At 45.7% G+C, this 12,744-nt stretch overlaps 1 protein-coding gene across 2 annotated transcripts in view; it reads left to right on the top strand.

Moving 5' to 3' along the window:
• dip2a (disco-interacting protein 2 homolog A) overlaps positions 1 to 12,744 on the top strand; it is a 427,030-nt gene that overhangs the window by 262,309 nt on the left and 151,977 nt on the right. For both annotated transcript variants that reach the window (XM_056290056.1, XM_056290055.1), the window contains exons 5-6: positions 7,749 to 8,036; positions 12,251 to 12,388. In XM_056290056.1, the coding sequence (XP_056146031.1) occupies positions 7,749 to 8,036; positions 12,251 to 12,388 (426 nt within the window). The remainder of the gene's footprint in view (positions 1 to 7,748; positions 8,037 to 12,250; positions 12,389 to 12,744) is intronic.

The raw sequence follows: 12,744 nt of genomic DNA, 5'->3' as shown, positions 1-12,744 counted from the left end.
CTTTTTCTTTGAGTGTGTGTATTGTCATACTGACACTTCCTGATGCAGATATGGACAGACCAAGGCACGTATAATTTTTTGTGTGTTCAATTAGGGTGTTATTCAAAGTAAAGTGATATTTGCTTTCAAGGAATCTGGGTTTTTAATGAAAGATCATGATTTTGGTTTTGTTAAAGTTTACATCCAATGCCCAGTTTTGGCAGTGTTTTCCTAGGATAGACAGGTTATGTTGAAGACCATCCCTGGTTGGGGACAACAGAATAAGGTCATCTGCATAAAGCAGGTATTTAATCTCTGCATCCTGGAGTGTGGAGCCTGGAGCTGCAGAACGGTCCAGCTGGTCTGCAAGTTCATTTATATACAGGTTGAATAATGTTGGGCTTAAACAGCATCCTTACTTCACACCGCATTCTTGGGGAAAATATTCTGTTATTTGATTTCCAGTTTTCACAGCACACTGGTTGTGTCTGTACATACATGTTATAAGATCATAAACCTTACTCCCTAGTCCACTTTGAAGGATTTTGTAGAAAAGTCCTTCATGCCAGATGGAATCGAAGGCTTTTTTACAATCTATGAAACAAGCAAATATTTTCCCTCCCTTTTTTTGGTGGACATGTTTATTAATTAAAGTGTGTAACGTGTATGTATGATCAGAGGTTCTGTAATTTGGGAGAAAGCCGATTTGAAATTTACTAATATGTTTTTTTCTTGAATAAAGGCTAGTATCCTGGAATTCAGGATACTACAAAATATTTTCCTAAGGTTGCTGCTGACACAGATCCCTCTACAGTTATTAGGGTCTAATTTGCTTCCATTTTTATAGATTGGGGTGATCAGCCCCTGGTTCCAGACATCGGGAAAGCAGCCGGCAGTCAGCATCATGTTGAACAGCTTAACGATGGCAGTGTGTAACTCAGGGGTACTGTTCTTCAGCGTTTCATTTTTGATGCCATCCGTGCCACAGGCTTTTTTTTTTGAATGAAGAGTTTTCAGTTTGTCTGTTAACTCTTTTTGTGTAGTTGGGTAGTCTAACGGATTTTGATTATTCTTGATGGCTAATTCAAGGTTGTCTAACTGTTTTCATTTCAATTTGATTTATGTTCAGTTCTTCTAGTAGGATACTTGTATAGAGGTTATTAAAATATTTTCTCCAAATGTCTCCATCTTGTATTGTTAATTGTTGTGGCTTTATGGTTTCTAAGCTGTTCAGCATGCCCCAGAACTGACCCTGGTCTACTGCCTTTTCAACTTCTTGAAGTGTTTCGTTGGTGTAGTGGAATTTCTTTCGTCTAATCATCTGTTTATACTGGTTAAGAGTTTCAGAGTATTCATGTTGTAGTGCTGGGTCATGCTGGTGTCTGTGTTTGTGGCTTGATAGCTGTCTCAAGTATTTTCTCATTTCTTTACATTCATTTTCAAACCATTTGTTTTCAGAGGTTTTTTTCTTGACCGTTTCGACGGTGGGGTTTCTTTGTTTTTCCAAGCTTTGCATTTAATGCAGCTTTTTGGAAAATGTGGTTAATATCTTTTGTCGCTTTATTAATGTATTCGAAGTTATTTTGGTAGTGTGAATTGTTAAAGGTGTTGATTGTATTTTTTATTTCGGGTGAGTTCAAAATTTGTACAAATTGTTGGGCACTGTTTGGAGCCCATCTGTATGACTGGTTTAGATTGTACAGCTTACTGGGCTGTTTCTTAAAAGTGTCTCTGGTGTGTTTTTTTAAGTAAATATTAATCTGGCTGTGGTCTGAAGGGGGGTTTGTGCTCTGACAGTGAAGGCACTGAATGTGGATGGGTCCATGTCTGAGATGGCATGATCAACAACACTTGTCCCAATAGCTGAACAGTAGGTGAACCATCCCAAACGGTCCCCTCTGATCCTCCCGTTTAATATATATATATATATATATATATATATATATATATATATATATATATACACTACCGTTCAAAAGTTTGGGGTCACCCAAACAATTTTGTGTTTTCCATGAAAAGTCACACTTATTCACCACCATATGTTGTGAAATGAATAGAAAATAGAGTCAAGACATTGACAAGGTTAGAAATAATGATTTGTATTTGAAATAAGATTTTTTTTACATCAAACTTTGCTTTCGTCAAAGAATCCTCCATTTGCAGCAATTACAGCATTGCAGACCTTTGGCATTCTAGCTGTTAATTTGTTGAGGTAATCTGGAGAAATTGCACCCCACGCTTCCAGAAGCAGCTCCCACAAGTTGGATTGGTTGGATGGGCACTTCTTTGAGCAGATTGAGTTTCTGGAGCATCACATTTGTGGGGTCAATTAAATGCTCAAAATGGCCAGAAAAAGAGAACTTTCATCTGAAACTCGACAGTCTATTCTTGTTCTTAGAAATGAAGGCTATTCCATGTGAGAAATTGCTAAGAAATTGAAGATTTCCTACACCGGTGTGTACTACTCCCTTCAGAGGACAGCACAAACAGGCTCTAACCAGAGTAGAAAAAGAAGTGGGAGGCCGCGTTGCACAACTGAGCAAGAAGATAAGTACATTAGAGTCTCTAGTTTGAGAAACAGACGCCTCACAGGTCCCCAATTGGCATCTTCATTAAATAGTACCTGTTAGAGCCTGTTTGTGCTGTCCTCTGAAGGGAGTAGTACACACCGGTGTAGGAAATCTTCAATTTCTTAGCAATTTCTCACATGGAATAGCCTTCATTTCTAAGAACAAGAATAGACTGTCGAGTTTCAGATGAAAGTTCTCTTTTTCTGGCCATTTTGAGCGTTTAATTGACCCCACAAATGTGATGCTCCAGAAACTCAATCTGCTCAAAGAAGTGCCCATCCAACCAATCCAACTTGTGGGAGCTGCTTCTGGAAGCGTGGGGTGCAATTTCTCCAGATTACCTCAACAAATTAACAGCTAGAATGCCAAAGGTCTGCAATGCTGTAATTGCTGCAAATGGAGGATTCTTTGACGAAAGCAAAGTTTGATGTAAAAATGTTTTTATTTCAAATACAAATCATTATTTCTAACCTTGTCAATGTCTTGACTCTATTTTCTATTCATTTCACAACATATGGTGGTGAATAAGTGTGACTTTTCATGGAAAACACGAAATTGTTTGGGTGATCCCAAACTTTTGAACGGTAGTGTATATACGGGCCAGAGGCTCTGCAGAGATGCACTAACTCCTTCCCGTTTCTGTTCATTGTTTTGTCTGGGTTCCTCCTGGCTGTAGGTGAGGGGGTCAGAAGTGATTGTGTGAATATATGGTGATCTCCTGTGTGGTCTGTACAGTCAGGTTCTGAACCTGTCCGTGCATTAAAGGCCCCACACAGAAGTATTTTGCCTTGGGCTTGGGAGTGACACATCTCTGTGTGTAGAGAGCTGTAGAACTCTTCTTCATGCTACGGTGACTCTGGTGGAGGGGTGGATATTGCACACAAATATAAATCCACCTCACAAATGAGTTTATTCATTTTTAGCCAAATGTGGTTTTTGCTTTAGGGGGGGACACTGAGTCACTGCATCAGATCGACACCATGTTTCTAACAGAATCAAAGCATCAATATCATTTATATTATTTAAGAAATCAGGGTGTGTGGTTTTAAGACCAAAAGTGCTAGAGTATAAACCCTGAATAGTCCAAAAGCTTATCTTAAAAGATTTCATTTGTGAAGGAAAAGAAATGAATTCAGCCAAAACATGAACAAAACGAAACAGGTGGAAAGACCAACCTGGTGCAACTAGTTTACAGGAGAATGGATACATTTTAACTAGCTGTGTGTGTGTGTGTGTGTGTGTGTGTGTGTGTGTGTGTGTGTGTGTGTGTGTGTGTGTGTGTGTGTGTGTGTGTATCTGTACCTCGTGTCTGCAGTAGTCTGCTACACAGAGTCTGGAGCATCTCTTTGATTGCCCCTAGTTCAGACATTGGTGTAGTGCGTAGGAGGGGGGTGGGATTGTTCATCACCGGGGTGTAAGTCATCCGTTGGTGATGTTGGGGGGGGGTCTTCTATGGCTGGGTGGGGCAGGACGGTATGGTATAGGATCGGGGCGGAGCGCTGCAGGGGGTGTGGTGCTGCAGGAAGGTGGGAGGCAATGTTCTTAAGCTTTTCTTGTTGGTATCTGGGAGGTCTGTAGTTCCTGGGAGGGGCAGCTGTGTAGGTGAGGCTATTGGGGTTGCAATTCAAGGTAACATCCTTCAGTGTTTTTTCAAATGCTCTCACCCTGACCTTTTTCAGGTGTAGCCCATCATGGAGATCCCATGTCCCGATGTTGGTGTGGTGGGCTAGGTGGATGTTTGGGAGGGCTGCACAGCTCCTTAAGATTTCCATGTTGATCTCGTGAATGACATGTGGAGGAGTATCTGTCCTGGGGAGAAGGGTAGAAATGACAACCCTGCTGTCTGGGAACTCTCTGGAGGCCTTCTTGGACATGGCCTCAGCAGTTCCCCAGTGTAGGGTGTGGAGGTCGTCGGTGCCTGTATGCAACATGATGTACTGGTGGTTCCCCAATGTGTCCTGCCTAAGCAGCTCCATGGCTTGGCCTGTGTTTAGGCAGCATTTGGCTGTGGTGATGAGGCCAGGAAAGAGACATTTCGTGTCTAAGTATTTTCCGTTGGAGTCCATGAGTAGGACCACCTGGGCTTCTGGCTTGGCTGGTCTGTCAGGGTTGGGCTCTGTGTTAATGGGTTGGGCAGCAGGGAGGGAGTGTGTGTCCGGGAGGGAGTCTCTGAGTGTCAGGGTCGGAGAAGTGGGGGAAGGCTGTGGGGTGAGGGAGTTGCTGGGGTCGGGAGGAGCTGGTGGTTTGGCAGCAGGAGAGAGGGTGGGTGTTGGGACAGTGGCATGTGTGTAGCTGGATGAAGATACATGACAGTTCTTCTCCTGGAATTGCTCCTTCATCTCTTGTAGCTCTCTGCTGAAGCTCAAGTCTCTGTTAGCTGCATCTTCCTTTAATTTCAGGGCCTGGGCTTGTAGGGTGCTGTTCTCCTCCTCCAGCTCTCGTACAGTCTGTGTCAGCTGTCTGAGTCTCTTCTGGGTCTCCTTCAGCTCTGAGGTGGTTTTCTGGTTCCTCCTCCTCAGCTCTGCCATGGCCTCCTGGCTGTCCTGCTTCAGCTGCTGGAGCTCGTGTCTCAGCTGTTGGGTGGTGTCAGACTCAGCTAGCCTGGCCAAAGGGAGCTCCCTGAACTCAGTGAAGTCCAGCTCCAGGAGGGACAGGCTCCCTCTTAGTTGTTGAAGGAGCTTGGGGGTGTTGGATGGGCGGGGCCGGATGGACTGGTGGTTGGTTCGGGTCTGGTTCTGTGACCTCTGGGACCACGGTGTCATCCTCCTCTTCCTGTTCTGATGCTGTGTCTCCTGCTACAGTGCTGCTGTTGGGTCGCTCTCTCTCAGTTTCTGTCTTCATCCTCGGGAAGAGTTCCTCAGAGGAGTTGAGGCTTGCCTCATTTGCTTGTATCAGCACTGTACCTCTTTTAGTATAGTAGGTAATGGTGAGCAGGGGGTTGTCTGTGTCTAGAGTTTCATCTTGACCCACAGTTAAGCTGCCACCACCATCTCTCTCTCTCTCTCTCTCCATCTCGCTCTCTCTCGCTCTCTCTCTCTCTCTCTCTCTGTCTCTCTCTCTGTAGGTTGGTTTTCCAGATTATCAGACCTGTTACATGTTAGACGACTTTGGTGTGTTATCAGGGACATGTGAGTTGGTGCTGTAATTCTCCTCCTCGGGGCCACTTCAGCAGGCGGTGGTGTTTACTCCACTTCCTCCTCTGGGCCACTTCAGCAGGCGGTGGTGTTTACTCCACTTCCTCCTCTGGGCCACTTCAGCAGGCGGTGGTGTTTACTCCACTTCCTCCTCTGGGCCACTTCAGCAGGCGGTGGTGTTTACTCCACTTCCTTCTTGGGGCCACTTCAGCAGGCAGTGGTGTTTACTCCACTTCCTCCTCTGGGCCACTTCAGCAGGCGGTGGTGTTTACTCCACTTCCTCCTCGGGGCCACTTCAGCAGGTGGTGGTGTTTACTCCACTTCCTCCTCGGGGCCACATCAGCAGGCGGTGGTGTTTACTCCACTTCCTCCTCGGGGCCACATCAGCAGACGGTGGTGTTTACTCCACTTCCTCCTCGGGGCCACTTCAGCAGACGGTGGTGTTTACTCCACTTCCTCCTCGGGGCCACTTCAACAGGCGGTGGTGTTTACTCCACCGCACAGTGGCGAAACTGTGTCCATGCTTCATTTTACTCACAGGTCTCAGTCACACGGCTCAGGTGGTTTGGGGGAAAAAGTTATTGTTTATAATTTGCTCCCCTGTAAGCGGATGACTCCTAAACCTATTTAGCGCTTTAATTTTTATCTGTCTGCACAAAACACAGATCTCTGCTGGCCCCTCTTATGTAACCTAACTGATCCCGTTGGCAGTACTGAAAGTTCTGAAAGGCTGGCACACAAAGCCACGTATGTTCCTTTGGATTGAGCCCCACCTGGCTTTGAAGTTGTCCCAGTTCAGGCTATTTTTGTGCAAACCAACCGCTTCCTGTTACCTCGGGGGAGACGCATTAAAATCAGCAGTGGCTAGACTTTTGTTCAACTCGTGTTACCTTGAGCACACCCAGCCAGCCATGTTCTATTTTAAGTTGTCTTCTCCAGAGATATAGATGTTTCGGTTGTCCCAGCATGCTGAACAGAGCCACAGTGTGTTACTGTCACTCTCATTGTATTGTGTTGTGCAGCCTGCAGTTTAACTTTGAACTACTTTAAACTTTAAAATACCGAGTATTGTCATGATGCATCCAAAATATACCCATGACAAATCACCTGGGGATTTCACATGTATATGAACTTTTCACAACTGCCTTTGTACGCAGTACTTTGTTCCCCCAGGGGGATGTCTGTCTCGTCCCAGTGAGTAGCAGCCCTTGGCCTTTGACCCCTAGTTGTCCCATAGCACCTGATTCTGTTGCTGACCTGTCCTCGACCATGACAGTGAAAAACTCTTGCCTGTCTGTTGTCCAAGTCCATCAAACACTGTTACTCAAGGGCGTCCAGGTAGTGTAGCAGTCTATTCTTTTGCCTACCAACACGGGGATCGCCAGTTCAAATCCCTGTGTTACGTGTGGCTTGGTCAGGCGTCCCTACAGACACAATTGGCCATGTCTGCGGGTGGGAAGCCGGGTGTGGGTATGTGTCCTGGTCGCTGAATAGCATGATCCTCCCACGTGCTACTTGCCCCTGGTGAAACTCCTCACTGTCAGGTGAAAAGAAGTGGCTCGCGACTCCACATGTATGGGAGGAGGCATGTGGTAGTCTGCAGCCCTCCCCGGATCGACAGAGGGGGTGGAGCAGAGATCGGGATGGCTCGGAAGAGCGGGGTAACTGGCCGGATACAATTGGGGAGAAAATCCCCAAAAAAACATTGTGACTCACATACAATATGCATAGTGGCAAAAGGCTATTATGTTATCTCGTGTTATTATTCTTGGCTGTCCTTGCAGTGATTTAAATCCCTGTAGTGGCATACCCTCCCAGTTTAACCATACAAGGCATTTAAACAGCTTCCATCTTCATTTAAATAATCCCTCCATCTTAGTTACCGATATATACACCGTCCAGTTTGTATAAGTAGAATAACGTATCATCTGCATAACATGTGCCTCCCTCAGAAACCTCACATTTCACAGTGTTTCCCCTTGGTTGTACCCTGACGTTAACTGTTGGCATTCCGTGATCTTGTCCATGGTTGTGACGCTGCCCTGTCTTGACCTGTCACACACAGACACCTCCTCAGCGTCGGAAGACGAGGGCTCGCTGCGCAGACAGGGACGTCTGGCCACCTCCACACCCTACCAGGGCCACGGCCACAGCCACCCTGCCGTAGAGCACTGGTTTAACCGCGTCATCCAGGGCTCGTCCACTTCATCCTCTGCATCATCCACCTCATCTCACCCTGGAGGGAGAGCCGTCTCCAACGCCACCTCCACCAACACCAACGCTGCCCACGCGGCACTCAACGCCAACGCAGCTGCCACAGCATTGGCTGACCTCATGGCACACACCCAGCTAGGTCAGTGAAACACACACACGCATACACAAAGACTTTCAGTTATCTAATCGCCCTGCAATAGGTCTGCTAGTGGTCCCAGCGGTGTGCCATGGCATCCGCCTACCTATAGAACCTTTTTTTTGTTTCAGTGCTTCCCATTATTGCTTTTTCCTCACCACGCTGATGGTGTCAGAGTTGACCATTGTCAGAGTCCGGTTGTTTCCCTGCTTTGAGTGCCATGCTACTCTCCTCAGGTGGCACATTACAGGAATGTGCCAGACATGACGTCACCCTCAACGGTATGGTCGCACACAGTAGTGCACCAAGGTTACAGACAATTCAGCCAAGTAACGTGACATGCCGAGCAAAGCAAAACTATCAGTATCTTTATATTTTTTACACATCTGTCAAAAAGCACACGCGTGTGGCAAAATCTTGCTCTCAATACCATTCTGGAATACAACAGGATAATAGGAAGATGACATTGACATACGGTCCCTACACAAATTCTACAGACTCCCCCGCATTTTCCCCAAGGATTTCTGTTTTCCCACTGAAGACTGCAGCAGCAGAATGGAGAGAATGGGCATGTTCACTTATGGTTTCTAATGATTGCAGTAGAACAGTGGCGCATCTTGTAAGCGCTAGCTAAGCAGCTCTTTTGTCACATCAGAGATAACATTAAACCTGGATTCAGTAGCTCTGAGCATTCTTCTGAGGTGGCAGCGCCATTATGGGAAGCTTTGCTTTACTGTGTCTGCCACCCGTGGCAGCACGGTGTTACTTCATGAGGCCAGACAGTGAGAAGGCTGCAGGGTCTTGCATCATGTCTGTCTAGTTGTCAGTCTGTGTCTGCCGTCCCCCTGCCGTTCAGTCATGTGAAGGGGCTCAACAGCTCTTTCATGTCCACATTGCTGTCCGAGTGTTGCGTTCTGGGTAATGAGAATCAGTAGATGTATCTCACTCCGGCTCTCAACAGTAGCATAGATGGATGGTACAGAGATGGGTTGCGTTTGGTTGTGTGTGCATTGTTCGCAGATCTACTGCCTGATAGGATGGAGCTGTGTGATTGCCTTTAGGTCAGTGTCATGGAGAGTGAACAGTGGCTGCTGTTGCCTGGCGCTTTAGATAAAACTCGTGTGTGTGTGTGTGTGTGTGTGTGTGTGTGTGTGTGTGTGTGTGTGTGTGTGTGTGTGTGTGTGTGTGTGTGTGTATCGATTGATAAAAAAATGTAACTAATTAATAGCAGAATTTGCTGTAATTAATTGCTATTAATCGTTTTTTTCTTAATAATGAAGCTTGTAATAATGGATATTTAAATATAAAATTACACAATTAATGTAGTACCAACACAAAGGAAGTGTATTTAGATTCAAATACTATTTTTTAATCACATAATCTTAACTTTGAACACAAGAGTCTCTCACGGTGGTCCAGTGGTTAGTGCTGTTGCCTCACAGCAAGAAGGTCCTGGGTTCGAACCCCAGGCCATCCCAGGTCCTATCTGTGTGGAGTTTGTATGTTCTCCCCATGTCTGTGTGGGTTTCCTCCAGGTGCTCCGGTTTCCTCCCACCATCAAAAAGACATGCATGTTAGGGTTAATACTCCTGTCTGTGCCCCTGAGCAAGGCAATGGAAAGAAGAAGTGGAGTTGGTTCTCGGGTGCTGCACGGTGGCTGCCCACTGCTCCTAGCTACACAACTAGCTACACAGGTAGGATGGCTTACATGCAGAGAGTAAATTTCATTGTATGTATGCACAGATGGCAAAGTATATTCTATTCTATTTTGTTCTGTTCTATTCTATTCTGTTCTGTTCTGTTCTGTTCTGTTCTGTTCTGGTCTGTTCTGGTCTAGTCTAGTCTGTTCTCCTGTGAACTGCATATTTCCAATAAAACCATCAAAACTCGAAAGGCATATACTGCCTATCAGAACTAAGAAATAATAACAAACTGCAGGCCTATATGGCGAATTGCCAAAAATGAGGTAAAAGTAGATACCTGTTTAGAAGGCAGTCATTTCTTGTATGCACTAATATAAATGATAATTAACAACAAAAACTGTGTTCCATGTTCAAGTGCCAGTTGAATTTAAAGTGTCGATAATTCATGACGTTCAGTACTTGTTCATTATGTGTTCATAATGGCGCATCACCGAGCCCCATATGCGCCCCAATGGCACAGCATAGCAGAATATCTAATATTGTCTATGAGGGGATGAGGGCTAGGAACAAATAGCACATCCTGCTGTGAGAACGTGCAGAAAAGACTGCTCTCCATGCATCCGAATCCCCCGATATGTCTGTCAAACAGCCTTGCACAGCCGCCACAGGAAGCAAACAAAATGCGACTGTGTTAATTGGGTTAATTTTTTAACACGTTGAATATTTCACCTTAATCACAAAATTAACGCCTACTTGTCTGCAACTGCAGAGTTTTACAGCTGTCAAAATTAACATGCTAATTTTTGGAAATCTGCAGTTCACAGGAGAGAATCTGAGTTCAAAGTTACAAAGATGCTATTAAACATGATACTAAAGATGCAAACGAGGCTATTTGAATTTAAATACGCTTCCTTTGATTCTACATTAATTCCATAATTTTATATTTAAATATCAATTTTTAAAAGCTTCAGTCTTAAGAAGAAAAACGATTTATCGCTATTAATCATTGCAAATTGTATGATTAATTAGTTGATTTTTTTTTAATGATCAACAGCCCTAATGTGCACCAATCAGCCAAAACACTAAAACCACTGACAGGTACGTGAATAACACTGTTTATCTCGTTCCAGTGGCGCCTGTCAAGGGGTGAGATGTATTGGGCAGCAAGTGAACAGTCAGTTGTTGAAGTTGAAGTGTTGGAAGCAGGAAAAACGGGCAAGCGTAAGGATTTGAGTGACTTTGGCAAGGGCCAGAGTCAACCAGTACCTACCAAAAGTGGTCCAAGGAAGGACAAGCGGTGAACCGGCGACAGGGTCATGGGCGCCCAAGACTCACTGATGTGTGTGGGGAGGGAAGGCTAGCTCATCTGGTCCGATCCGACAGAGGAGCTGCTGCAGTAGTACTGTAATTGCTGAAAAAGTGAATGCTGGCTATGACAGACAGGGGTCAGGACACAGTGCATCACAGCTTGCTGTGTATGGGGCTGTGTTGCTGCAGACCGGACAGAGTGCCCACGATGACCTCTGTCCACCACTGAAATCACCTACAATGTGCACGTGAGCATCAGGACTGAACCACGGAGCAATGGAAGAAGGCGGCCTGGTCTGATGACTCACATTTTCTTTTACATCATGTGGACAGCTGGGTGTGTGTGTGTCGTTTACCTGGGGAAGAGATGGCACCAGGATGCACTATGGGAAGAAGGCGAGCCGGTGGAGGCAATGTGATGCTCTGGACAAAGTTCTGCTGGGAGACCTTGGGTCCTGGCATTCATGTGGATGTTACTTTGACACGTACCACCTACTTACACGTGGTTGCAGACCACGTACACCCCTTCATGGCAACAGTGGCCTCAGGTGGTTTTAATGTTTTGGTTGATTGGTGTATACCTCTTCCTTGGGGTCTGTAACCATCACTTACTTAAACAGCTGAATAGTGACCTCAAGGTGGCGATAACACAGGCAACATTTTAGGGCAACACAGTGGGAGATGACCAAAGTAATAAGGCTTTTGTTCTTTCTAGTTGTTTCATACTGCCAGGTTGTATTCTGAAGATTAAATGTGTCCTGTTCGCCAGTCTTGAGTGCATACGTAAAGTTAGCAGCACCCCTCTCTATTGTCCTTCGTATCCCTGCTCTCGCTCATGGTATTTCCCCACCAGTATGAATGACGAGGATTAAACGATGGTTAGCGTTGTGTTGGTCCCAGCTCTGTGGAACCTCATTGTGAGATATATTTTTGGCTAGCAGAGAGACTTGAGTACAAGTGAGAGAATAAATGGAGGCTGTCATAATGTCCTCAGAGTTAGGTCTCTGTGGAGAGATAGCTCGCCAAGAGGGATGTGTTTTTAATGTTGGGTAGAACTGTCCATTCATCACACTTTACCAGAGCTTTAAGGATACGCAGTCACACAACTTCAGGTGGTGTGGAGAAAAAAAAGGCTTTTAGCCTTTCAGTCCCTTTCCTAATTTATCAGACCAGTTATCTTGCTAACACGTCAAGCAGATTATAACTCAAAGCCCCGAGAAGGCGCGGCGTTTGACCTTTTAACCCCCGGCACCCCACCCACCACAGATAACCACTCGGCGCCCCCTGACGTGACGGGGCTGTCGGAGCGCTCCTCACTGCATGCGGAGCGGCCTCATGTGGCCTCAGTGCGAGGTGTCCCCCGAGGCTACAACCATCACGCAAGCGTCATGGAGACCGCAGATGGTGAGTTTTCATACGCAAACACACACCTCACACAGATAGACACGCACACACACACACACATACACACGCACACAGACACACACAGTCGTCTCCCGTTTCCTTTTCACTCCTGCTGTCTCTGTCCCCTTCTCTGTCACGCTGTCCGTCTGTTAGACTGGTATAAGCTGATAGACTGATGATCTTGTGTTTCCGTGGTAACACAGTAGCACAGCCCCCCAACCCTCAATCTTCCTATTCTGCCCATTGCTACTTCCTCCCCAGATATTATGAATGTAGAAGCCAGTGGAATAAACATTAACACACCATTGAAAAAAAATGCCAGCTCTGGCTGACTTGGAGTTTTTCCATCAACCTGA

The sequence above is a fragment of the Lampris incognitus genome, chromosome 11 (assembly GCF_029633865.1).
Source record: "Lampris incognitus isolate fLamInc1 chromosome 11, fLamInc1.hap2, whole genome shotgun sequence".
NCBI lineage: Eukaryota > Metazoa > Chordata > Actinopteri > Lampriformes > Lampridae > Lampris > Lampris incognitus.
This window is presented reverse-complemented; position numbering and strand designations above follow the sequence as displayed.